This window comes from Paramisgurnus dabryanus, chromosome 21 (assembly GCF_030506205.2).
Source record: "Paramisgurnus dabryanus chromosome 21, PD_genome_1.1, whole genome shotgun sequence".
NCBI lineage: Eukaryota > Metazoa > Chordata > Actinopteri > Cypriniformes > Cobitidae > Paramisgurnus > Paramisgurnus dabryanus.
The window spans coordinates 21995686-22022811 of record NC_133357.1 but is presented as its reverse complement, the minus strand read 5'-3'; the positions used below and the strand labels follow the sequence as shown (position 1 = coordinate 22022811).

Genomic DNA, 27126 nt, shown 5'->3' with positions numbered 1-27126 from the left:
ACCATTCTTGCACCTACATCAAATCAAGACTGAATAAGGCTTAGTGCAAACAGTGCATGATTACAATACGTGTATGATTCAATATTCAGATCATATTTTCAAGGAAGATTTTTTCCACAGAAATCTCATTTTGTGTTAACATAATGGCTACTCATGTGGGTATGTAAATGATGTCTCAATGTTAGTTTGCAATGTGAACTATAATGAAACATTTCCGACTTACCATAAAAGGAGAGCCGCCCCATTACCGTGTTTTTGCCTCTGGAGTTCTCAGCCACACATTCATACTGCCCTGCATCTTCTTGTTGAAAATATGGGATCTCCAAAACTCCACTGGATTTACTAACATCCACTTTTCTGGGAATGGGAATTTCATCTGGTCTTCTCCAGCTGATCACAGGAACTGGACTGAAATTAAGTGATATCTGATGTTCAATCAATGCAATGTTTCCCTTCAAACAAGATTTTACTAAATAAACTGAAATTTTAAGATATCCAATACAATCATATTTAATTCCTAAAGCTGAAATGCATCATTTATATACTTCTAGGAACAGTACTCCCCCATCTGCAACATTTTGGGAATGCAGACAATAGCTTTGTTTCCATTACCCTTTAAATTGCGCAAAAGTAATGTCAATTTGAAAATGCGGCCAATGGAACCACGGCAATGTGATCAACATGTATGTACATGTTTGTATTTTTGAGACAAAAATGTTTATGCGTGGTTTCTGAAAAAGCTAAATTTTTAAGTGACTGATATAAGTCAACAAAACCCATACTAAACATGTTTTCCCAAGACTTTTCAAAACAGGATCAAGTAGTCTACACTTTTTTCTTTAAAATGATGTGAAAATCATTCTGCTTACTCATTCACATAAAACAATATATCACTTTTTGGTTAAGAAGGCAATATGCAAGGAGGCTGGAAGCTCTTGAATAATCTCTGATTGACAGCTGAAGAACAAAACACTTTCATAATGAGCTGCATAATGAGCTGCATGATGAGCCTTTAGGCAGTAAGATGACTATTATTGTTACGTGTTTGTTTGTGAAAGCAACACAAAAGAAATGCCTTTCCATGCGTGATCCTGCGTTAAATAAACTTACTGTGCAGAGATATACGCGAATAAACAAGGTTTTAGATGTGTTTAGATGCGTCTTAATACAAAGTGCGTCAAATATGAGGCATTGTGTGTTTGTGTGTGCGTTTGGCCGTCGATCACGTCTGACGGAAGCACAATGAAAACAGAGATAACTTCTATTTACAGGCGAGAGTAAACAAGTAGATGTGATTTCTGAAATCGCATCTTTTATAATGATACCACAAAGCCTGTACTACCTGTATGCTTTTGAGATGCTCTCGCTGTATTTTGAGGTCATACACATGTTGGTCTGCATGGTACCATATGAGGTCGAACACACCAGTCGCCAAGGTTTTTGGAATGACTTATCACAAGACAATAAAATTACGTTTTGTTACTCTTCGTCGCATGAGATCGGTAGAAAACGCCATCATTTCACATTTCATTTTGTTGACATTTAGAAAATAGCGCTAAAGTTTTGTGCAGATCTTTATTTGAAATGCAGCTTGTGACAGTGTCACAGGTCGGGGCAAACCCCTTCCAAGTTCCCACCTGTGCCTCGTCAGGCTGCATTCGTCACTAGAAGGCTGCCGGAAGTCCGGTGTTGCAGGTAAGTCGTCCGGGCGGAACCATCTTCAGCGGAACCAAAAACTCTAACTTTTTGTTCCGCCTATGCCAAAAAGTCAGACGGTGACATCCTCCCCCGCCAAAACTGTTATAGTCCCTAGAACGCCTTCGGGTGACCCACTCACCATAACGGGATGGAGGCCGTCCTTGATTTTCCCGCTGGGATCGTCGGGGGGGACACTGGGTCAGCTCCGGCCGGTGGGTCTTCGGGGGCCCTGGGGGCTGCCTGTGCTGGCCCCTCCACAGGGTCTCTCGGTATCACGGCCCACCCTCCAATCCAGGGGGCTACGGGCGCAGGCTCCCTAGGAGCTGTTTCCACGGCTAGCGGCGGATAGTTTGAACAGGGGCGGATCATGTTGCAGTGTACCACACGATCTGGCCCGGGCTTCCCTTCCGGCCTGATTGTATACACCGGTTGTCCCGGCCGCTGTTGATTCTGGACTACATATGGTCTAGTTTCCCACCGGTCACTCAACTTGCCTTTCCCGGGTCGCCGGTTGTCCCATACAAGGACCCTTTCTCCTGGCAGTAGAGGGGCGTCTCGTGCCGTCCGATCATACAGCCGCTTGTTCTTTATCCCGGCCGCCTGAATCCGCTGGGTGACCTGCTCGTAAGCAAAGTGGAGGCGCTGGTGGTGTCGCCCCACCCACTCTGTCAGGCTTACTTCCTCCTCGTCCCCTGCCATCCCCAGCAACAAATCTGTGGGTAACCTCACATGCCTGCCAAACATTAGGTAAGTGGGGGCATACCCCGTGGTACTATGCACACTGTTATTATAAGCCTGTAACAGGCTGGGTAGAGCACTCACCCAGTCCTCCTGGCGTCTCTGGTCCAGGGTCCCCAACAGCCCCAACAGCGTCTGATTGAAACGCTCACATCCCCCATTTCCTTGGGGGTGGTACGACGTAGTGTGTGTCTTGGTGCAGCCATATAGTTGGCACAACTCCCGAATCACCTGGGACTCGAAGTTGGGCCCCTGGTCGGAGTGCAGGAATTCTGGACACCCCGAACGACTGGAACACGGTCCCCATAATGCGGTGGCTGTGGTGTTCGTGGTCTGGTCCACGGTGGGAATGGCCCAGGCGTATTTTGTGAACAGATCGGTAACCACCAAGATGTTCTGGTACCTATCCATAGGTCGGCCCAACGTCAGGTAGTCCATGGCGACGATGTGGAGGGGAGCCTTGGCGTTTACCGGAACCATAGGAGCTCTTGCTTCCTGTCGAGACTTAAATAGAGTAAATCTTCGGCATGCTCGAATGAATGTACTCACAGATGTCTCCATCCCCGGCCAGTAGAAGTGCCTCCGCAACAATGACACTGTTCTTTCCTGCCCCTGATGTCCCAATTGGTCATGATATGCCTCCATCAACGCCTGCACCTGGCCTCGGGGCACCACGATCTGCCGTACTTCCTCATCCAGCCCCGGGTCCCGAATGGTCCTGCATAACACACGTTCTCGTAACGTTAGTTTTTGCCACTGTCCCAACAACTTACGACTCACCTCGGTCTGCCCTTGTCTCTCGGCTTGAGCCGGCCGTCGGCCTCGTGCAAGCCACTCACCCAGATCTCTCAACTCCTGATCTTCCTGTTGCCTAGCCCTCCAACGACGGGGGTCCCATCCCCAACCCATCGCTGTTCCACGGCCCCCAGCCGAGCCGTCTGTAGGTGCACAAGCGGATTGTTGTCCGTAATTAACGTCACTTTGGCACCCCAGAGGTAGTCCTTGAACTTCTCACTGAGGGCCCACTTCAGTGCTAGCAACTCCAACTTGAAAGAGCTATAGTTGGCATCGTTCCTCTCCGCCGGGTGAAGGCTCCGACTGGCATAGGCGATTACCCTCTCCTTCCCGTCCTGTTGTTGTGGCAGTACTGCCCCCAGTCCAAGGTTGCTGGCATCTGTGTATAATACAAAAGGCTTAGTGAAATCAGCATATGCCAAAATTGGTGCCTGTAATAGCTCTTGTTTGAGCGCCCGAAAGGCCGTCTCACACTCGGGGCTCCACTCTATAGCCGGGGACCCTCGGCTCCGCGGCCGACTCATTCCGGCCAGCAGCTGATTTAGAGGTTTGGCAATTTTAGAGAAGTCTTTGATAAACCGCCGGTAGTAACCGACAAAGCCCAAGAAGGATCGTACCTGCCTTACTGTCTGCGGGGCGCTCCAGTCCCGTACCGCGGACACCTTCTCTGGGTCTACAGCGACCCCCGTGGCACTCACCACGTGTCCCAAGAACTTCACCTCTCGCAGCAGTAGATGGCACTTCTCCGGCTGCAGTTTCAAACCGTACCTTTCCATCGCCTGAAACACTTTCTCCAAGTGCTGAAGATGGGTCTCAAAGTCTGGGGAATAAACAATCACATCATCCAGATAGACCAACACGGATTCCATCAATTGCCCTCCCAAGCACCGTTGCATCAGGCGCTGGAAGGTTGCGGGGGCGTTACAAAGGCCGAAGGGCATCCGGTCCCATTCGAAAAGTCCGAATGGGGTCGTAAAGGCGGTCTTCTCTCGGTCTCGGTCTACTTGCACTTGCCAATAGCCGCTGGCCAGATCTAGTGTGGAATACCACGCCAACTGGGTCAAACTCGCCAGAGAGTCTTCGATCCTAGGCAGGGGAAACGCATCCTTCTTGGTCACCTGATTTAATTTTCTGTAGTCCACGCAGAACCTCCAGGCCCCCGTCTTCTTCTGTACGAGCACTATCGGCGCCGCCCATGGGCTGCTGCTCTCTCTAACTATCCCCTGGTCCAGCATACCTTGCAATAGGGATCGCACTTCCGTATACAAGGTCGGGGGTATTGGCCGATATCTCTCTCTGCTGGGGCCCTTGCCCACACGATGGCTTCACTCCTAGCGGGCACTGATAGGGCAAAGCGGCATGCTACTCGTCCTACCTCCTCTTGGTCCCTCTGGGCCCTGGCCATTTGCACCCGGCGACAGTCAGCCACTACACGCTCCCAGTCCAGTCGCTCCGCCCTTGGTACCTTCTGAATGGGCCTTGCCCGAAATAGCTCCTCCCAGCATTCTGCGAGAACATTCATACCTATAAGGGCCCGGTGATTTCCAAGACAGTGATCCTGAACAATAATGATTCCTTTTTGGGGTACCTGCACTCCGTGAATCTCCAAGTGTGTAAGTCTGTAGCCGATGTAGGGGATTTCTAGTCTGTTCGCTCCTTTAAGGGTGAGCCAGGGGGCCTCCGTTTCTTGTACACCCCGGGCTCCAAATAACTTGTGGGACAGACTTTCCGAGAACAGTGTGACTTGTGAGCTGGTATCAACGAGGCACTGTATCGTCGTGCCACACACTTGGACTTCTACCATGGGGCTATGCCCAATCATCCTGTTCCTCGACTCCATCCCTCCTGACAGGTCACTTATGGGGGTCCAGACCGCATGACCCACTGTGGCCGGTCGACCTAAAAACCCCCTTCCGAACCTCGTCGGGGCCCACACTGTCGGCTGACATGGCCCGAGACTCCACAACGGTTACATATCGTCCTCCCTTGTTCGTCCCACTCAAACCGGGGCCGGTTGGGCGGGTACGGCCATCTTCCTGCATCTCGTCCTCGATCCGAATATCCCCGATCACGGGGGGCAGGCCTGTCTTCTCTTCTTCCCTGTACTGTGCGTAGTTCCCCCAATAGGGTCTTGGACAGCTCCGACATCTGATCCCGCACATCCTTCAACAACTCCGCCTTCAAGGCCTGCTTCCAATCGGTCGCCTCTGCAGCTGTTGCCACCGGCCCACTTACGGCCGCACACACGGGGGCATCCTTTACCTCAGCTTGGTCGTTCTCCAGGGCTATAGCTTCTTTCTTCAGATCTTCAATCGTGAGTTCGGGGTCTCTTCAGAATTGGATTTTCAAGCTGGGTCGTATGGGGCCGTCTTTTAGCCCCAACAAAAACTGGTCCCTTAACAGGGTTTCTTCGTCCCCCAGCCCATGGTCTGGGTGCTTCTGTAATCTAGTAAATTGTTCACGTAATCTCAATGCGAATGCTCTAATAGGCTGGCGAGAGCCTTGTTTACAATTAAAGAATTGGGCTCGTAACACAGCAACAGGGGTGGCATCGCCATAATGTTCGGTCAGTAATTGGAAGATGGTCTGGGCGGTGGCTCGAACAGCGTCGGGGGCGGCCTGGACTTCACGACGGGCTTCTCCTTCTAAGGAGTTAATCACAAATTGTTGATGTTGAGCGGCACTCAGCCCCTGAAGGCCGGCCAAGTACTCAATTTGGGCCTTCCATTCGGAGAAGCGTACCTCGGATTCTGTCCCACCGTACTTTTGTACCCAAGGGTTTCCCATTAATACTGGCACTACACGGGGTGGGGCCACAGGCAACTCGTTGTCGGCCATTGGGGGACCTTGGTCGCTCAACTCGAGGTGGAAGTCCGGTGTTGCAGGTAAGTCGTCCGGGCGAACCATCTTCAGCGGAACCAAAAACTCTAACTTTTTGTTCCGCCTATGCCAAAAAGTCAGACGGTGACAACAGTCCTGCCCCAAACTCACACTATTAATGTTGTTGTGTTGTGCTGGTCAGGATGCTCAAACAAGCATTTTTTTGGGTAAATCAACCTGAACCTGACGTACTTTTAGTTGTCTCTGCACATTACACTTGAATGGTAGAAAGTATTTTAACATCAAAACGATTACACATTTTAGCTTTAAAGGACTTTCACAGCATTCAATCCTGTTATGACTGGCTCTGAATTATTACAGAAATGCCATTAGCTTTCTTTTCATGTGAAAGATTTACAAAACTCGGAAGAAGCGTGTGTTGAAAGAGAATAACTAAGCATGACATCAGTTCACACACGGCATGAATGACAGTTAAGCAAAACAGCAGTCGAAGTTGGTGAGCTGCCACTTCCATGTAATATTCATGAAAACAGAGAGTATAAACTGTAATGCATTTACTTTCCCAAAGCGAAGCACTCCAGTTTCACCGTTAACCCTTTCGCAACAGCCAAGACCTCTGGAAACTGAACTTCAATTTTTGGCTCATATTCACCCATGATGCCTGAAACACAGAAGCATTTTTCATATCAAAATGTTAAAAGCCACAAATAAGCTTTTTTAATGAAATTAATTCAAAATGAGAAATCACCATCGATGCGGAGCACAAGCGGTGTAGGAGGTCCCTGTACTCTGGTTTGGGTCACCGTGTTGGTCACGACACAAGTGTAGTTTCCAACGTCCGATGATTCAACTTTAGCGATGTACAGGTTGCCTGTTTTCTGCGAGACGAAGCGCCGCGTGTCTTGCTTCACGAATGAGGGATATTCGTTGAAGATCCATGAAAAGGTCAACTCTGTAGGAAAGACAGAAGATAAATACCAGCTAAACCATATTACTTCAGTTTGATTAAAAACAGAAATAATGCATTACCTACTGATGAGAGTAACAAAGTCCCTCTAATGAAAGTCAGTCCATTCGCTTGCCATAATGACAATGGCCCAGGGCAGTTATTTTTTAGTACAGCTTATTAAATAGATAGAAATCTCCAAAACGTATGGTTAAGCTGAAATACGTAACTATCTATCTGACTATCCATCCATCAGTTCAAATAAAGTGTTAAAACCAAGTAAACACATGGTTTTATTAAACAAAAGATTAATCTATCTGTCTATCTGCCTGCCCATCCACCCACCTACCTGTCTTTCTACCTACCCATCTATCTATCCATCCATCCAACTCCTTCATAACTCTAAGCTCATTTAAAAAAAACAAAGTAGTCTAGAGTAGAGCTGTGTGTGTGCTTGTCAAAAAACATTCAAGCAATGTCCTGCTTTCTTCCACAGACACAAGTGATTTCAGCCTTCAGTGAATTTAAAAGGTCTAGCTCTATTAAAGCAATAAGGTCTGATGTGTTTGGACTGACACTAAACACAGTAATCACGACAGCAGGGTGTTCACACAGCAATGCACCACAAATCGACTAAGGTAAAACTGGCACGTGGCACAGCTTGCTATGTACTGCAGATTCCATACCATTTATAACGTGTTATGTACGGAAATATATATTTAATATTATTTAAGGGTGCAGGGTGAAGATTTTAGAGGCATTTAGCGGTAAACGTGTAAATTGCAACCAAGGGCAACCTTTCGATCTGAAGCCAACACGGAAGTAACATGAACTTCAATTCATCGACTGGTCACTAGAGGCATGCTCCAAAAGGGAGCCAATTCCCATAGACCCCCATGTTAAAATGCCAAACTTTACAGCAGAAATAAATGTGTTTACAGCCTGGTACAAAAAGTGATTTTGGTCCAATAGTTAATTTTGCCTTTCATTACAACTGTGAGGGGGGTGATTTTTTTTGTAACTTATCCGTTTAAATTATATAAAGCATTAAAGTTCTGCATAATTAAAGGAATAGTCAATTTTCTTAAAAGGAAAATCCAGATAATTTACTCACCACCATGTCATCCAAAATGTTGATGTCTTTCTTTGATCAGTCGAGAAGAAATTATGTTTTTTGAGGAAAACATTGCAGGATTTTTCTCATTTTAATGGACTTTAATAGAGCCCAACACTTAATACTTAACACTTAACAGTTTTTTCAACAGAGTTTCAAAGGACTCTAAACGATCCCAAACGAGGCATAAGGGTCTTATCTAGCAAAACGATTGTCATTTTTGACAAGAAAAACAAAAAAATATGCACTTTTAAAACACAGCTTCTCGTCTAGGTCCGTTCCTGTGATGCGCCTGCGCGATCCCACGCAATACGTCATGACGTCAAGAGGTCACAAGAGGTCCCGCTGGCGCATCACAGGACCGGACAGACGAGAAGTTGTGATTTAAAAGTGCATATTTTTTATTTTTCTTGTCAAAAATGATAATCGTTTTGCTAGATAAGACCCTTATGCCTCGTTTGGGATCGTTTATAGTCCTTTGAAACTCCGTTGAAAAAAACAGTGTTGAGTTAAGTGTTGGGCTCTATTAAAGTCCATTAAAATGAGAAAAATCCTGCAATGTTTTCCTAAAAAACATAATTTCTTGTCAAATATATTGTACTGAATTTCTATCAAAAGATACTTTTAAAATGTACACACTGCACCTTTAAGTCACAAAAACTAATTTAGGCAAAACTGATTATACAAGTGTATCTATAGAAAGGGAACACAACTGAACATTTGACAGGTTAACCACATTTTCAGCAAAGAAAAGACTGTAAAATAATAAAATGCTTGACTTTTTGCAGTAAACACAGTGGACCTCATTTTAGTTTCTTATGCTGACATAGCCAATTTTGCTTCCTTTAATAAGGTCTTTTTGAAAGTGCCCTGTGTTTTGGGTCTAAAAGGCCAGACTAAGTTATTTGCACTTTGTTTTTGTAAATGCCAACAATCTGAATCAGCATACAATTGCTACTGAATCTAAATCTCTTCACCACTTCAAAATAATACACTTTAAAATGGCCCATTCTGACCTTTTCAATGCAACCACTCATAACGTCAAAACGCAATTGAAAATGGTCTGTGTATTGTATAGTGTGCCATTTAATGACATTAAATCAAGAGCAAAAAGAGATGTAATATGTAGAGGGTGTGACGAGATCTCGTGCCACAAGAACTGGCAATATTTAAACGTCATAAGATTTCTCATCAACGCCACGTCAAGGTTCATTTCCGTATACAGTATGCTTCACATATCTAAATGGCCAATGAAAAGTTGTGAAATCATGTCATCTGATTTTCACGTATATCCATTTGGTGTCAAAGCTGTCAATCACGCCGCAGCTCAGCACTGGATAGCCGAAAAAACATAGCCTGGTGAGACAATGACTTTCCTTCATCGAGGTAAACGTTTCCACCCTGACGCTAGACGTACGTCTAAGAGTGACAAAATTACGGTAGGACTGTCCAAACAAAGTATCTGTCTAGCATTACCATGTCATTGTATTGATTCATTATCCCTATAATTTGTAAGAGACATTTAATAAATTTATAATTAATATTAAATAAACTAAGCGTATTTAATAAACTAAGACGTAGGCTATTTAATAAACTCATCTGTCAATATGAAACGCGACTTGGCCATTCTAATTAATGATCGAAAGAACACGTATGGACCACCGTTCCTGTAAAATATGCACGTATGTCCATTTAAACTCAATTTTGGTCAAATGTGGATTATTTCTAGCCTAGAAATCTAGACGCACCCTAGCGGCCGCAAAATATATTTGCTGCCAGGGTTTAGTCTAGGCACTCACAATACACTTAACAGCTCCAAAAAACAAAATTTGGTCAGGCCAATCACATCGTGTGTAGCGTCTGTGGGGCGGGCTTAACATGATGACGACAGAGCTGCGACGGTTCCTACTTGAAAACTTTGTTCTTCGTTGCTCTGATTGGTCATAGCGCTATCCTATTGCGTGCAGAGGCATTTTGAGGGACAACCTTATATCCCGCCCCTTGCATTGAGCCGTTTGTGTGAAGAGTTGCCAGACCTTACATCTTGATGTAGGTCTGGCTAACCAGGCTAGATTATTTCATTACACTGGCAAGAATATTGTAACATGTAAAGATGCCGTACCAATTATGACAAAATTACATTCAACTGCTTTTGAAATACAGTGTTTTTTTCACTTCCTGAAAAGTAACCATTTCGGACATACGTGAGTTTCATCGGGTAGCGACGATATATTTCAGGTCTTGCAAAATTTCAAAATTCCTTGTATCCCTTCAGGCAGGCACTCTTTAATTTTTGGTAGCACGAAATAAATATAAGTAGCCTGAATAAAAAATACATTATGTGTAATGTAGAATATTGATAAATCCTGGTTCCCTTTCAGTCGGTCACTATGACGTCACGTCGTGACCGACGAATTGGGAACCGCTCCGCGGGTGACCTATCTACTTCGAGAAACTATAAAAACGCCAATGAACTTGGCATGCAGGTATTTGCATAATGCCGGCGCCGCCCCGCCAGGTGCGTATATAAGCCGCAGGTGCATAATACCAAATTAGCTTTTATTGCTTCGAAGCCGGCAGACATCTGCTCTCGAGAAGCTTTCTAGCTGATCTTCGTAGATCCTGTTCTGGAAGGGAAGAAAATAAGATCTCAGCTTGCTGAAGTTGGTTGGGCAAAGACACCTCAGCGGAGGCTCGCAGTGTTTTTTCTCCACCCTTTCTCTCTCTCTCTCTGTCTCTTTAATTTAGGACTTGAGTTCGAGTGAGTGCGTTGCCTCTCCCTGTGTGTTTCACCAGCTCGCACAAAAGAGTGATTTCCCTAAAAGAGCAGCACGTTTGAGCTTTGTGTCTTTTTAAAGACAGCCACTCATTCGTGTCACGGTCGGGGTCGTCTTTTTAAAGATGGATTTCCGTCCGTGTTCGGTTTCTGGATGCGGTGTGTTCATCACCCCCCGGGATGGCCACCAGCGTTGTCTTTCGTGTCTGGGGCTCCAGCACGCAGAGGCAGCGTTGCGTGATAGTTCATGCTCCATCTGTGAGGGCATGACTATGGCGGATTTGCGGAGACGGGTGTCGTTTCTCCGGGAACGGCGCCCGCCTTCCAAGTCTGGTGCTGCTAAGAGCGCAGCTACCAAACTTGCGAAGGATGACCTCCGTATAACGGTGCTGGGTCGGTCTGCTGGTTCGTCCAGCAGCTCCCAGCGCCCTGATCCATTGCCAGCGGAGGTCTCGATGGAGACGAGCGGCCCCTGTTCTACGGTGTCCTCGCGCTCTGTCGAGCCTCCACCCGACGCGATGTCCACCGTAACATCGGAAGGGGGGTTGTCAGCCTCGGACGTCGATCCGGATCCGCTCCCGCCTTCGGGCCAGGTTGCGGCTTCTGTGTTCGACCCCGAGATGGCAGCCATGCTCGCTCGGGCGGCGGAGGCGGTCGGCTTGGAGTGGACTAAACCTCCCCCACCTGAACCGTCCCGCCTCGATGATTGGTTCTTCGGGGGTGCCAGGGCTTCTCAGTCCTCGCCCCCGGTGCCTTTCTTCCCCGAGGTGCATGAAGAGCTGACGCGGTCGTGGAAAAACCCGTTTTCCGCCCGGAACCGACCGTTTCAGCCTTCACCCCTCACCTCTCTCGAGGGTGGAGATGCCAAGGGGTACACTGGTATCCCGTCAGTGGAGCGGCCGGTCGCGATGCAGTTGTGTCCGGCCGGTGTCGCTTCCTCCTGGCGGGACCAGCCTACTCTCCCCTCACGGGCCTGTAAGCAGTCTTCGGCGCTGTCCGGTGCTGCTTACAAGGCTTGTGGGGAGGCAGCCTCTGCCCTGCATGCCATGGCATTGCTGCAGGTCCACCAGGCTAAGGCTCTGAAGGACCTGCACGCGGGAGGTCACGACTCGGCGGAGTTCTCTGAACTGCGTGCGGCTACGGATCTGGCGCTTCGTGCGACCAAGGTCACCGCACGCGCCGTTGGGCGTGCGATGTCTACCCTGGTAGTCCAGGAACGCCATCTCTGGCTGTGTCTGGCGGACATGAAGGATGCTGATAAGACCCGGCTCCTGAATGTTCCGGTTTCCCAGACCGGCCTGTTCGGCGAGACGGTCGAGGAGTTTGCCCAGCAATTCTCCGCGGCCAAGAAGCAGACTGAGGCCATCGCTCAGATCATGCCACGTCGGAAGCGTCCTGCGCCTGCCCCGTCCACGTCGGCACCTCAGCCTGCTCCTCGCCGAGGGCGTCCTGCGGCGGCCGCCTCCGTTCCTCCCCGGGGCTCTTCTAAGAAGCGAGGAACCGGTCGTCAGCAGCCCGCCCCGCCCGCCTAGCCCGCTTCAAAGGGTGGAAAAAGAAAATCGAAGCGGCCCTGAGACGGGCGACCTAGAGATGGAGGGGATCGCTCTTCGGGAGATGGTGAAGGCACCACTCCCCCCACCGGAGGAGGGCCGGTTGGGGAATCCTTGGTTTCATTTTTCTGTTCCGCTGACTTTTCAGTCGGCACCCACAATTCCACAAAAAGAGCGAATTCCACTTCCATCTCTAGGTCTTCAGATGAGCGCCGGAGACACGAGCGGGCTCATAACCCCCCCTTGTTCTCCGACTCATCAGAGGAGTACGAGAGCAACGCACGGGCTCATAACCCCTCCGCGCTCTCTGTCTTCTCAGGGGAGAGAAGACAATCACGGGCTCATAACCCGTCGTCTTCCTCCCCCTTCGCCAGAGGGTGCATCGAGTGGCGTGAGGTGTCTCCAGCAGAGCCTCCCTTACTCACCCACCCAGCAGCGGACTCAGGTGAGTGTTATCATGCACAACACTGCTGTCGGTGCGGCCAATACGCACACACCGGCGATCACCTCCGTTGCGCCCGCCGCGGGTACACCGATCGTGCCTTTAGTTCCTCTCGCACGGTGTCTGGGGGCGTGGGAACAGCTTCCCAGCCCGTCGCGTTGGCTTTTACGCACGATTCGTCTTGGCTACGCGATCCAATTTGCCCGGCGTCCCCCCAAATTCTCTGGCGTTCGTTTCACTGCGGTGAGAGCTGCCGATGCGCACGTCCTCCGTGCGGAGATCGCTGTCCTACTGGCGAAGGACGCGATCGAGCCGGTCCCTCCAGCCGAGATGAGGTCGGGGTTTTACAGCCCTTACTTTATTGTACCCAAGAAAAGCGGCGGCTTGCGACCGATCCTGGACCTGCGTTTGCTGAACCGTGCACTTCACAGAATGCCGTTCAAGATGCTGACGCCCAAGCGCATATTTCCATGCATTCGTCCAAACGATTGGTTCGCATCCATCGACCTGAAGGACGCGTACTTCCACGTATCGATTCTCCCCCGGCACAGGCCGTTTCTCCGCTTTGCGTTCGAGGGGCGAGCATACCAGTACAAAGTCCTCCCATTCGGGCTCTCTCTGTCTCCCCGTGTATTCACCAAAGTAGTGGAGGGGGCTTTAAAACCCCTGAGAGAGAAAGGTGTGCGCATTCTCGCGTATTTAGACGATTGGCTCATAATAGCTCAAACACGTCAGACGCTGTGCGATCACAGAGATTTAACTCTAAAACACCTCGCTCGTTTGGGTCTTCGGGTCAACTGGGAAAAGAGCAAGCTTTGCCCCGTGCAGAGAATCTCTTTTCTCGGGATGGAACTGGACTCGATCGATTTGACAGCTCGTCTAACAGAAGCGTGTGTACAGTCGATTCTGACTTGCCTGAATACATTCAAGAGCAAGAGCGCGGTCCCGCTGAAACAATTTCAGAAGCTCCTGGGGCATATGGCAGCAGCCGCAGCTGTAACTCCGCTCGGACTGCTTCATATGCGACCGCTTCAGCATTGGCTTCACGATCGAGTCCCGAGGAGAGCGTGGCTGCGCGGCATTCACCGTGTTATCATTACACCTGCGTGTCGTCGCACTTTCACTCCGTGGTCAGACCGTGCGTTTCTCCGAGCCGGTGTGCCTCTGAGACAGGTCTCCAGGCATGCAATAGTATGCACAGATGCTTCGGACACGGGGTGGGGGGCCACGTACGATGGGCTTGCGGCTTTGGGGGTCTGGACGGCACCCCAGCTGCATTGGCACATAAATTGCCGAGAAATGTGGGCTGTATATCTTGCGCTCGTCCGTTTCAGCAACGAGTTACAGGGCAAAGATGTATTAGTTCGCACAGACAACACTGCGACCGTGGCGTACATCAATCGTCAAGGCGGTTTACGCTCGCGTCACCTGTCGCATCTCGCCCGTCATCTCCTCACTTGGAGTCAGAAGAATTTGAGGTCTCTTCGTGCCATTTACATCCCAGGCACGCTCAATGTAGAGGCGGATGCGCTCTCTCGGGCTGCGCATCCCGGCGAATGGCGGCTCCACCCCATTGCGGTTCAGCAGATTTGGAGACGTTTCGGCAAAGCGCAGATAGATCTGTTTGCTTCCCCAGAGACGACCCATTGTCGCCTGTTCTATTCACTAGCCGACGACTCGCTCGGTGTGGATGCATTGGCACACAGCTGGCCGCGAAACATGCGCAAATACGCGTTCCCTCCGGTGAGCCTCATTGCGCAAACCCTATGCAAAATCCGGGAGGACGAGGAGAGTGCGCTGTTGGTGGCACCGTATTGGACAACCAGGAGTTGGTTTCAAGAACTCTCTCTCCTCGCGACAGCCCCTCCTTGGAAGATTCCCCTGAGGAAGGACCTTCTTTCTCAACAAGAGGGCACATTATGGCACCCGCGCCCCGACCTGTGGAACCTCCATGTGTGGTCTCTGGACGGGGCACGGAGGATTTGAGTGATTTACCGCAAGAGGTATATAACACTATTGCTGCAGCGTGAGCGCCGTCTACGAGACAGGCTTACGCGCTTAAATGGAACCTGTTTGTCGACTGGTGTTCTTCCCAAAGTGAAAACCCCCGAGAATGCCCGATTAGTGTTGTGCTTTTGTATCTCCAGCGTCGTTTGGGGAATAGGCTGTCACCATCCACTATTAAGGTCGATATCGCTGCGATATCAGCTCACCATTCACCCGTAAACAGTAGGACAGTGGGTCAGCACGACCTGGTCATTAGATTTCTTAGAGGCGCTCGAAGACTGAATCCTTCGCGTCCTCCCTCTATTCCTCCGTGGGACCTGTCCTTGGTGCTGAAATCACTCCAGGAAGCCCCATTTGAGCCTCTGCATAGTGTGAGTGTTAAATTTCTTACTATGAAGACATTAACTCTCCTCGCTTTGGCTTCTGTTAAGAGGATAGGGGATATTCATGCATTTTCGGTCGACGATTCGTGCCTCCAGTTCGGGCCGGCTGCATCCAGCGTAACACTGAGACCCCGGCCCGGCTTTGTGCCCAAAGTTCCCACCACTCCTTTCAGAGATCAAGTGGTGAACCTGCAAGTGCTGCCTTTGGAGCAGGCAGACCCAGCCATGGCTTTGTTATGCCCTGTTCGTGCACTACGTGTGTATATGACAGGACGCAAAGCTTTAGGACCTCAGATCAGCTCTTTGTTTGTTACGGTGGTCAGCAGAAAGGAAAAGCTGTCACCAAGCAGAGGATGTCCCATTGGATTGTGGATACTATAGCCCTTGCATATCAAAAGCAGAATGTGCCTTGCCCGTTTAATTTACATGCTCACTCTACACGCAGTGTGGCATCATCTTGGGCACTGGCTCGCGGATCCTCGCTAACAGATATTTGTAGAGCTGCAGGCTGGGCGACACCTAATACGTTCACAAGATTCTATAGTGTTCGTGTCGAACCGGTTTCCACTCGGGTTCTTTCTACTAACTAGTTAAGAATGCCGAGGGTCGGCTCGTGTGTCGGCTTGAAGCCTCTATTTTGGTGTTGCACATCTGCACCAATATGGAAGGCCATCGGGGCAAAAACGTCTCAAAAACTGTTTTTGCCTCTCCTCCACCGCCCTGATAGCTGGTGTTGCGGAGCATCCGCTGTCAACCTATCACTGATGTATTTTCTGTAATCCTGTGTAGGCTAGGCGTCCACATTTGTCCCCTACGTGGGGTTCATTTGTGTGTATACTCCGTGGGGTACTAATCCTCCACGTTTTCCTTAGAAGAGCCTGCTCTGCATCTCTCTGCATACTATGTTTTGTTCAGAGACTTTTTATGAGCAACCTATCGGTTGTTTCATATTTTATGTCATCCATTCAACCTTCTTAGGGGATGGCTTCCGCAGTGTTCTAGCTCCGCTCAGTTTAGACGCTTCCCCAGTTCGCTGCTTCACTATCGTGGGTTAAGGAACAGGTAGTGACCGGCCTTCTGCATTTCGCCTTAGGTTCCGCCCCCTATGTGGAGGGCGGAGGGCTTTTACAGACACTGGAAGGGTTCAGCTGCAGTGGCGTTTTGGTAGGGATTCCCAATTCGTCAGTCACGACGTGACGTCGTAGTGACCGACTGAAAGGGAACGTCTCGGTTACGTATGTAACCCTCGTTCCCTGAAGGAAGAGAACGGAGACGTCACGTCCCGTCGCCACAGTTTGCTGTTCCATTGCTGTTTTTCAGGCCGGGCACTGTTGCTCGGCTTCTCAGCAATAATATAGCTAATTTGGTATTATGCACCTGCGGCTTATATACGCACCTGGCGGGGCGGCGCCGGCATTATGCAAATACCTGCATGCCAAGTTCATTGGCGTTTTTATAGTTTCTCGAAGTAGATAGGTCACCCGCGGAGCGGTTCCCAATTCGTCGGTCACGACGTGACATCTCCGTTCCCTTCCTTCAGGGAACGAGGGTTACATACGTAACCGAGACGATTTCCAACTGTTCCTGCCCATCCCGTTATTTTCCAAGGTTTTTGGTTAGCCAGGAAAGTTTTCTTACAAGAAAATATAATATAAATATAATTATTTTTAGGTTAGTTTAACGTTCCCCTAACATTAGAATAGTTCAGTTATTCTATTACTGAAATAATATATGAATGTATTATAACACAGGTTATTTTTAATAAAAATACCTTAACACATCACACATTGTATTTAAATAACATGGTATTTTATATAGAAGACTTAAAACAGATATTTATTTAAAAGGAATAAACATTTAATTCCCTTTAGGTTAGATCTTACCACAGCAGTTTAGCTGCCTCTTTGTTATTAATATGTACAACTATCAACAGGAATTACTAAAATAATATTTTAGTTCTCACTAACGTTAACTTACTAAATGAAGAAAGCAAAATAAAACCACTAGATGTTATACCGAGGTTAAACGAAATGTAAAATAAATATTCCCTTTAAGTTTTACAACAATCAAGAGCTTCTAACATCATATTCTCTTCATGGAAATCACTAAAAATATATTTTCGTTCTTACTAAATGAAGAGAAAATATAAATCGCTAGAATAATGTTAGACTCTGAGGAGACTGCAGAGGAGCTTGCGGATATTAGACGTGCACATTAAAGGAATATGGGTTTTATTCTGCTTTCATTTTATTTCCTGACAGTTTCACTTGTTACGTGAGGATAATGACTGACAAGAGGATGCCGAATTACATACAATATAATTACCGTACTAAATCTGAAACATGCAAAAACATTAAAATATTTTTCCTCCCTAAGATAGCCATTCGGGCAGGGCGGTGATACATTTTGGTAGCCCGACAGGAATTCGCAATAGCCCCGGGACATCGGGCAAGCGATTTTGCAAGCCCTGTATTTTAAAGTTTTTGTTAAATAAAACCATGTGCTTACTTGGCTTTGATACATTATTTGAACCAATTATTATTCCCTTATTAATATACTGCAAAAAATTTATTTCTTACTTAGTTTTTTTTCTTGTTTTCAGTAGAAATATCTAAAAATTCTTAAATCAAGATGCATTTTCTTGATGAGCAAAATGACCTAAGAAAATAAGTCTAGTTTTTGTATACAAGTAATATACAATTAAAATAAATTTGTGCTTGAAACAAGCAAAAATATCTGCCAATGGGGTGAGTAAAAATTTCTTGAATTAAGTGTTTAAGAAAAAAGTAAACTTATTTCAAGATTTTTTTCTCACTGCATTGGCAGATTTTTTTGCTTGTTTTAAGCACAGATTCACTTAAATTATATATATTTTTGTCAAAAAACAAGACTTATTTTCTTAGGTCATTTTGCTCATCAAGAAAAAACATCTTAATTAAATTTATTTTAGATATTTACTGAAAACAGACAAAAATACTAAGTAAAAAAGTCTTTTTTTGCAGTGTATTATATATGTCATTTTAAAGGTTATTGCTCAATTAGGTCTATTTTTAAATACAGAAAATAAAAATTACTTCATTATCAGTTACCAAAATAATAATTGTTTCTAGATTAATTAAAAATTTTTTAAATTAGCCTATGCAATTTCATTTTGTCATTGACGACTGAAATATAAAAATCTCATTTTCATGAACCTACTTTTGTGTCTCGTCTCGTCTTGTGGAGTAAGTGTCTCATCACACCCCTAGTAATATCTGTTTACACTGTTATATGGGCAGTAAATTTGAAAAGCCTTTAATGCTTTGAGCTAATTACAGTGAACCATAATTGCTGGCTGAGAGAGGCAAGACCAAACACAATATTTCCTCTCTGACTGAGATAACATCTGTATATATGATAATTTTCAACATGTGAGAAGAGAAATTCTGAGTAAAGATTGAAATCAATGTAAAAATCAATGATCCTAATCTCATCATTAAATGATGAGACTTTAGCCTGAATTTCACAGACAGGGTCACAAATACTGTTAAAAATAAAATGCCTCACCTCCCATATGCGCTGGAGGACCACAGAGAAGAACCACACCTTGCCCTTCTCTGACACTCACTGCACTTCTCCTTTGAGTTTTAAACTCTTCAAGATCTACAGAAAAAAAGACAGAAATAAACAACACTGTTTTTTTAAACAATATTTTTAATTTTATCTGGGCATGATGTACAATCTCTTCAATGACAATGTAAGAGGTGAACTATGCTTATAAAAAAATGCAAAAATTGCTCTGAAAGTGACCACAATGATATCATTGCTCTGTTTGGTTAATATTATTATAGTTGTGTTGTGGACACCACTGTTCTCTTACATTAACCTCCTAAGTAGTGATGCACCGATGTATCGGCTGCCGCTATTTATCGGCCGATTTTTGATGAATTTGAAACCATCGGCACGAGAAAGGCTGGTACCGATTGTTTATTAATTAACTGCATAAAGAAATCCATTATATGTTAAAAATGAGTTAATGTTGTTAATAAAATAAATGCTGAATAGCAAAAAACACCTTTGAATGTTGTCATGCTGTCTTATTATATTTGTTTTAGCTTAATTTGTGCCTCTCGAATTAGGCTGGTCAGTTGAATGTTAATTAGATCCAATCCATGTTCAGTAAAAATAATTTGGTGCAGAAATAAACTAGCTAATAGACCAACTGTATAGTATTGTATACGTAAGGGATAATCCACGGCCAGCCATGCATTAAAGGGTTTTAATGCACGACGTAGAGGCGAAGAACCACCCGACGCGTAGCGGAGGGTGGTTGCCTCTGCGAAGTGCATTAAAACCCTTTAATGCATGGCTAGCCGTGGATTATCCCGCTTATACCTTGGTTATTTGCCAAGTTAAAGCTGTAATTAATGTTTACAGTGTAATTTTAACCGACAGGTAAAAAATGACGGTCATCTTCTTAAGTTAAGGCTCGCACTCCGTCCAAATTAAATAAAGTAGTGCCATTGTATTGCATTTATTTAAATGAATTATCATATTTATTTAAATTCATTAAATAATTTATGAATGACAGTCAACACTGACAGTGACAAGGCAATCTTTATTTGAACTTATCATTTATTTAAATGAATTATGTAAAGTGTGAAATAAAACCGACGTCTCTAACCACGATTACTATATAAGGACACATTACATTTATTGAAATGGATTAAATTAAATAAAAACAAAAATCAAACAGTTGGAAATCTCTCTCTCGCTCTCTCTGCAAGTGTAACTGTGTTACTATGGTTACCAATGTTTATAGTAGTGGATTAATTTCTTACTTTAATCAAACCGACTGGAACTACCTGTGCGTTAAACGGTTTTAATGCACACCTTCCAGCCAATCAGAATCGAGTATTTAAACAGACCATGGTATAAAAGTGTTTAATATCGGTATCGGCCAGAAGTTGTCTGTTTAAATCGGTATCGGTCCAAAAAATCCTATGCATCCCTACTCCTAAGACATCAAATTTTTTTGTTGTTTTCACCATAATACTCAATTATAACGTGTTGTACACAAACATGGACAAATAAACTGCTTCATGTTATAAGAAAAATATTTGGTTATTATATTATTATTTATTGGTTCCTCCTAACCCCAAAATAGCTGGTAGAAATCTGAAAAGAAGACAAAACCAAAACTCTGGTCTTAGGAGGTTAAGAATACATTTTTAACTTTATCTTTATAGTTATTATGCTTTGGGTGGACAGACCTTTACTTTTGCCTGGAAGCATCATAAAAGTGAATGAGTTTGGAATATAATGCAGAAGTCATAAAGACTGCCTTTTATGATACCTTTATAGTGCCTTTGTGTCCATTTTGACGCTTAGAAATTGTAAAAGCATGGATTGCATCCTTTAAACTTTCCCCTTTTGTGTTACACTGAATAAGTCACACAGCTTTGGAAGGACATAAGGGTGATCAAATGTTGGGAACATTTTTATTATATTAGGTGCAGTGTTGTAGCCGAGACCACCGTGACCAAGACCAGGCCGTGTCAAGACCAAGACAAGAGGAAGATTTTTAGAGGCCCAGACCAAGACGAGACTGACATCAATGATATCAGTTTCCTCCTCTTGCAAATAGCACACTAACTCTGTATCTGCTGGCCGTTTGCGTTCACACGGACCTGAATACATCTCGATAAGCGCGGTTGTACTTTTTATTTTTTATGGTTTGTGACGTGCACACCACCGTGGGTCGCACTTCACCACCTAAAACGACACCAAGACCAGACCGTGTCAAGATCAAGACTTTGAGGGACTGAAACCAATACAAGACAGAGACCAAAAACAATTGATATAGAGGCAAGACCAAGGCTGGTCTCAAGTACTACAACACTTGTTACAGAATTATGTGCAGCTTTCTCTTGGCAGACTTTCAAAACAGTAGAGGATGTCTAAAGACAAATTTGAAAATGAACCAACAAATAAAATGAGAAAAATTGTGAATCTTTAAGAACAAATTGAGAACAGAGGTTGTCTGAGTTTCACCTACACTGAATTGAGTGAGAGGGATGCGTCTAGAGAACAGAAAATTCAAAAGGAATATTCATGAACAACACATCCACTCTCAGAAAATAACAATCCCCCCATGCCTCTGTGACACAAACCATGTCGACATCATCCTCAAAATAAGGGTTTGATCGGGCTTTAAAGCTTTAATTCCATTGAACCGCGGATGTCAGAAAAAACATTTCCAGAATGTTCACCCGGTCTGCAAACTGCTCACGTATCTCATTACAGAGTTTTTACAAGACATTTCCATAAGGCCAAAATAAATAAACCGACAGCTCTCAGACATACATATGCAATAAAAGCATCTTCTCTTTCAGATACTGTACATACAAAGCATTCATCAAGTGAAAGACACACTCCAGTAACTCTAATTGGCTTCTCGGTTATCATCTATACGTTGTGTTCTATTCGGTGCTCTCAGTAAACACCATAAACCCTCGTGAAGCCGCGGAGATTGAACACACTATTGTATTGAAAGTAATGAATTTGTGACCTGTAAAAGAGAAATTATTGTAAAAAATTAATTTATCAGCCTCTTCGTCATTACATGAAAATAGCAAAAAAAAAAAACATTTGCATGAAATGTACTTGATTTTTCAATCAACATTTCTGTTATGTGAACAAAAATGTATTACAAGAATAGTGGAGTGCAATTAAATCCAAGCATTGTCTTTGAATGAAACAAATAAATGCCATGTGAGACCAGCATCCCATAACCAGCATATGTTGTGTTTGGTGCTTGTATGCTGATGACCACCGGCTAAACCAGCACCAAACCAGTATGGGAATTATGCTGGTCTATGCTGTTTTTTCACCAGGGTTGTTATCTCAGATGATAACGTGTTTGTCCTGTAGCGGCTACTGTAGCTTCTCTATGCGTTTTAAAAGGGAGGGTTGAGCTGTGAATTGAGCTGTTGGTTGCAATTCACAATTTCCCTGCTATATGCCGCTAAAAATCTACAAAGTGGAGCTTTAAGTGTTAATGATAAATGGGAAGCATCTGGGAAGCATCTTTCTTGAAAATAATTATGGTTGGAGTACAGTTTGGTCTTGTAAAGACTTTCCTGATACTGTACAGTACCTCTAAATCCCAAAACAAGGCATTGGGTGAATTCACTAAGCGGTTGGACACGCACAAATTTGTTTGGGTCTGCACAAAATGCTGCATCTTATTCACCAAGCTCCTAAAAATAAAGGTTCTTTTTTGTCAGGTTGTATTGTCTCATAAATGTGGGATCCTCGAATACTCATGTAATAGATTATTTAATGTTAATGTTTTAATGATTAATGTTTTATGTCAATTATTGATGTATGTGAAACACTGTGTTGTATACAATTGAACACTTACACTGCGCACCAGATTTGTAGATTCAGCGCAAACCATTGTTTGGTGATATACCAAAGACATATAGTGAAAAAATGCGTAGACATAGTGATTTTTTATAGTGATCAAAATGCCGTTAAATGAAACACGCAACTCGATTTACAAAGGTTTGTGCTCATCAATTGTGTCAGTCATTATGGAAATTAGATTTTTGCGCTTGTGTGCTTTAACGCGCGCCTTGTCAGTAAATCACCCGCTGAAATGTTCACTCCCATTGACGCTTTTTTAAAATCGCATTCTCATGCTAATTTGCCCAGTTTAGTAAATCTGTCCTTTAACCCTCTGGGCTATAAGGGGTTTTTAGGGCCCTGGGGAAGTTTTGACATGCACTGACATTTGTGCTTTTTTCAGTTGCTTAAAAACATATTAATTGCAAAAGTCTCATAACACTGTGTTCAGCACAAACTGGGCTACAATATTATATAATCAACATGTATATACATGTTTGTATTTTTGAGAGAAAAATGTTTATGCATGGTTTTTGAAAAAGCAAAATTTTTAAGTCACTGATATAACTCCACAAAACTCATTCTAAACATGTTTTCCCAAGACTTTTCAAAACAGGATCTAGTAGTCTAGAGTTTTTTCTTCAAAATGATGTGAAAATCATATGTCCTACTCAATCACATAAAGCAAGATATTGATTTACAATTTCTAAGACACTTTTGCTTGGGAAAGGCTGTATGCGTGGAGGCGGGAAAGCTCCTGAATAATCAGTGATTGACAGCTGAGAGACAAAAGAGTTGAATAATGAGCCACATAATGAGCCTTGTGGGGATGTTCAACAGGAATGTAACTTTCTCTGTAGTAAAACCATGGTAAGGTTTACTTTTCAATATAATGTAAATACACACACAAACACACACACATTATATTATATATATTTCTATTGAAATATTTTCTATTAATTTCACAAGTATAAGTTACCTTTTAAAAACCATAGTAGCCTAATCATGGTAAAGGTACTGTTTGGCCATCGTAAAGTGAACACACTTCAACACAGGGTTAGTGTTTGGTTGGCCAGCGAGAGGTTTACTTTTGTGCAGTAAAAAGCTCAAAAGAACAACTGCCTATCGTTGTCTGGACTCTTATTTGTGCTTTTGTAATGATTAGAAACACAACAAGGGACACGCGTGGTAAACTTATCAATGTTTGTTTACAGCCGCCACCATTACCTCACGTGTTGATCATGAAAGCAGTGAATGTGTGCACATGCGAGTGATCCTGTGTTTAATAAACTTGCTGTGCGGAGATATGCGCTTAGACGCAACTAAATAAACATTGTACTGTTTGCAATCGCGTATTTTATAAGAATACCAAAAAGCGCGTCTGTTTGTGTATGTGCGTTCCATTCGCGTGAACTGTTTGACGGAAGAACAAAGAAAACACTTGCGTCTGGAGATACTGACACATATACGCAAGGAAATAAGGATTTAGATGTCATGTTTGGTGCAATCGGATGGAAATACAAGGAATGGAGAGACTGGATTGAGGATTGCATATCCATTGACTGCAGGAGGCACGAGTCATGCATATGGATGTTTCTGCTCGTTCACTTCAATGGCGCGGGGGTGTGGCGATCCGATCTCATTACAGATAATGAGGTAACTGGCGAAATACGGTACTTCTCCTCCTTCTCATACAGTTTACACCGAATGACAATATCTGTTTTCAATATCACTTACATCATTTAAAAGGAGACATTCCAAGCATTATGTAGACATTTATCTTTTGTTTCTACGACAAGTATTCGTTAAGTTACAGTTAATTTTTTTGACGCGTTTCTGAAAGGACTTCACTGAGGGATAGAGAACAGAACGTGCATCATGTTTATTTTCTTAATTTTGCGAAAAGCACAACATTCTGTTTTTATTGGGAGTGGACGGAAAAAAACTAGACACTTTAACGTTTTAAATGATGTATAAACCATATCTGTATGTCAAAAATCAGCAGAGTAATTTAAGTCTCTTTGCGGAGTGATTGAAAAATAAAGAGTTTGCGGCGCCCGCGCCGCCGTCGACCCCAGAGTGTTAATTAGAACGCACTTGTGTGTATAATTGAGTTGATTGATGAATGATGACATCAACATAATTGATGTTTTTAAAAAAGTGGGTGTAGAATCTAAATGGTTTAACATACAGAAGAAAGGATTAAGCCGAAATGTTTGTGTTATGTCCTCCTGATGTAAGATGTAAAATAAAATATCCAGATTTTTTTTATCATCTCATATGTATAAAGCAACTACAAAGATTAACGCACCATAATAAAAAGAAGCAACAGGAGTGTGCAGTGCAAACCACTTTATGGTCCCATAAATAAACCTTTAACATCCACAGAAACTTTCTGTTACACAAAAGATTATTTTTACGGTGGAAAAAGTTTCTTCTATGGTATTGCTGCAAAGACCCCTTTTCACATTTAGGGCTCTATCTTACACCCGGCGCAATGCAGCGCAATGCACGGCGCAAGTGTCTTTTGCTAGTTTCCACCCTGCGCAATTATCTTTTTCACATTTAGCGCCACGTTATTTAAATAGCAAATGCATTTGCGCTCCCTTTTGCGCCCATGGGCATTCTGGGCTGAAAACGAGGTGTGTTCAGGCGCATTGTTGGCGTGTTGCTATTTTGAGGCAACTAAAATAGACTATGGCACAATATGTTTTTTTGTTATTTAAAGAGCGCAGTAGTAATATGTGCCTATAAACGGGACGACAACTCGGGTTTGCTTATCACATACATGAATGCGCAGCAGCACAAAAACACTTTTAAATATGAAAGATTAAAGGATTAAATGTAAAAGATTATTATTGAGTCTCTTGGACATAAATGAGGACCGATTAGGAGACGTTAGAAGGCACAAAGAGCTGCTTCACCTGCAGCCTGGTAAGTAAATAAATGCTTTGCTTTAAACAAATGCATCTGTTTTTAAATGTTTTAAAATGCTATCTTACGGATTTATGGTACATGATGACACTGTTCCTGTGGATATGGTGAGATGAGAAACATTTTAAGTAATGCTTTAAAAAAATCGCATTGCGCTGTCCAAATGCTGGATTCTTTATCTCTTATTTGTATTTTTAGAGTACAAACCTTTTCTTGCATATTTGCAAATTATTTTATGAGATTACAATGATTATGTAGGATTAATTGCAAAAGTCTCATAACACTGTGTTCAGCACAAACTGGGCTACAATATTATATAATCAACATGTATATACATGTTTGTATTTTTGAGAGAAAAATGTTTATGCATGGTTTTTGAAAAAGCAAAATTTTTAAGTCACTGATATAACTCCACAAAACTCATTCTAATTATGTTTTCCCAAGACTTTTCAAAACAGGATCTAGTAGTCTAGAGTTTTTTCTTCAAAATGATGTGAAAATCATATGTCCTACTCAATCACATAAAGCAAGATATTGATTTACAATTTCTAAGACACTTTTGCTTGGGAAAGGCTGTATGCGTGGAGGCGGGAAAGCTCCTGAATAATCAGTGATTGACAGCTGAGAGACAAAAGAGTTGAATAATGAGCCACATAATGAGCCTTGTGGGGATGTTCAACAGGAATGTAACTTTCTCTGTAGTAAAACCATGGTAAGGTTTACTTTTCAATATAATGTAAATACACACACAAACACACACACATTATATTATATATATTTCTATTGAAATATTTTCTATTAATTTCACAAGTATAAGTTACCTTTTAAAAACCATAGTAGCCTAATCATGGTAAAGGTACTGTTTGGCCATCGTAAAGTGAACACACTTCAACACAGGGTTAGTGTTTGGTTGGCCAGCGAGAGGTTTACTTTTGTGCAGTAAAAAGCTCAAAAGAACAACTGCCTATCGTTGTCTGGACTCTTATTTGTGCTTTTGTAATGATTAGAAACACAACAAGGGACACGCGTGGTAAACTTATCAATGTTTGTTTACAGCCGCCACCATTACCTCACGTGTTGATCATGAAAGCAGTGAATGTGTGCACATGCGAGTGATCCTGTGTTTAATAAACTTGCTGTGCGGAGATATGCGCTTAGACGCAACTAAATAAACATTGTACTGTTTGCAATCGCGTATTTTATAAGAATACCAAAAAGCGCGTCTGTTTGTGTATGTGTGTTCCATTCGCGTGAACTGTTTGACGGAAGAACAAAGAAAACACTTGCGTCTGGAGATACTGACACATATACGCAAGGAAATAAGGATTTAGATGTCATGTTTGGTGCAATCGGATGGAAATACAAGGAATGGAGAGACTGGATTGAGGATTGCATATCCATTGACTGCAGGAGGCACGAGTCATGCATATGGATGTTTCTGCTCGTTCACTTCAATGGCGCGGGGGTGTGGCGATCCGATCTCATTACAGATAATGAGGTAACTGGCGAAATA

The 27126-nt window shown here is 44.0% G+C and overlaps 1 protein-coding gene across 1 annotated transcript in view; it reads right to left on the bottom strand.

Annotated features, from left to right (window-relative positions):
* The window catches only part of cntn3a.1 (contactin 3a, tandem duplicate 1), a 120436-nt gene that overhangs the window by 34301 nt on the left and 59009 nt on the right, over positions 1 to 27126 (bottom strand). Inside the window, exons 5-8 of the mRNA XM_065286252.2 lie at positions 18837 to 18932; positions 6821 to 7024; positions 6631 to 6733; positions 224 to 408 (exon numbers count right to left, since the gene is read on the bottom strand). Coding sequence (XP_065142324.1) covers positions 224 to 408; positions 6631 to 6733; positions 6821 to 7024; positions 18837 to 18932 — 588 coding nt within the window. The remainder of the gene's footprint in view (positions 1 to 223; positions 409 to 6630; positions 6734 to 6820; positions 7025 to 18836; positions 18933 to 27126) is intronic.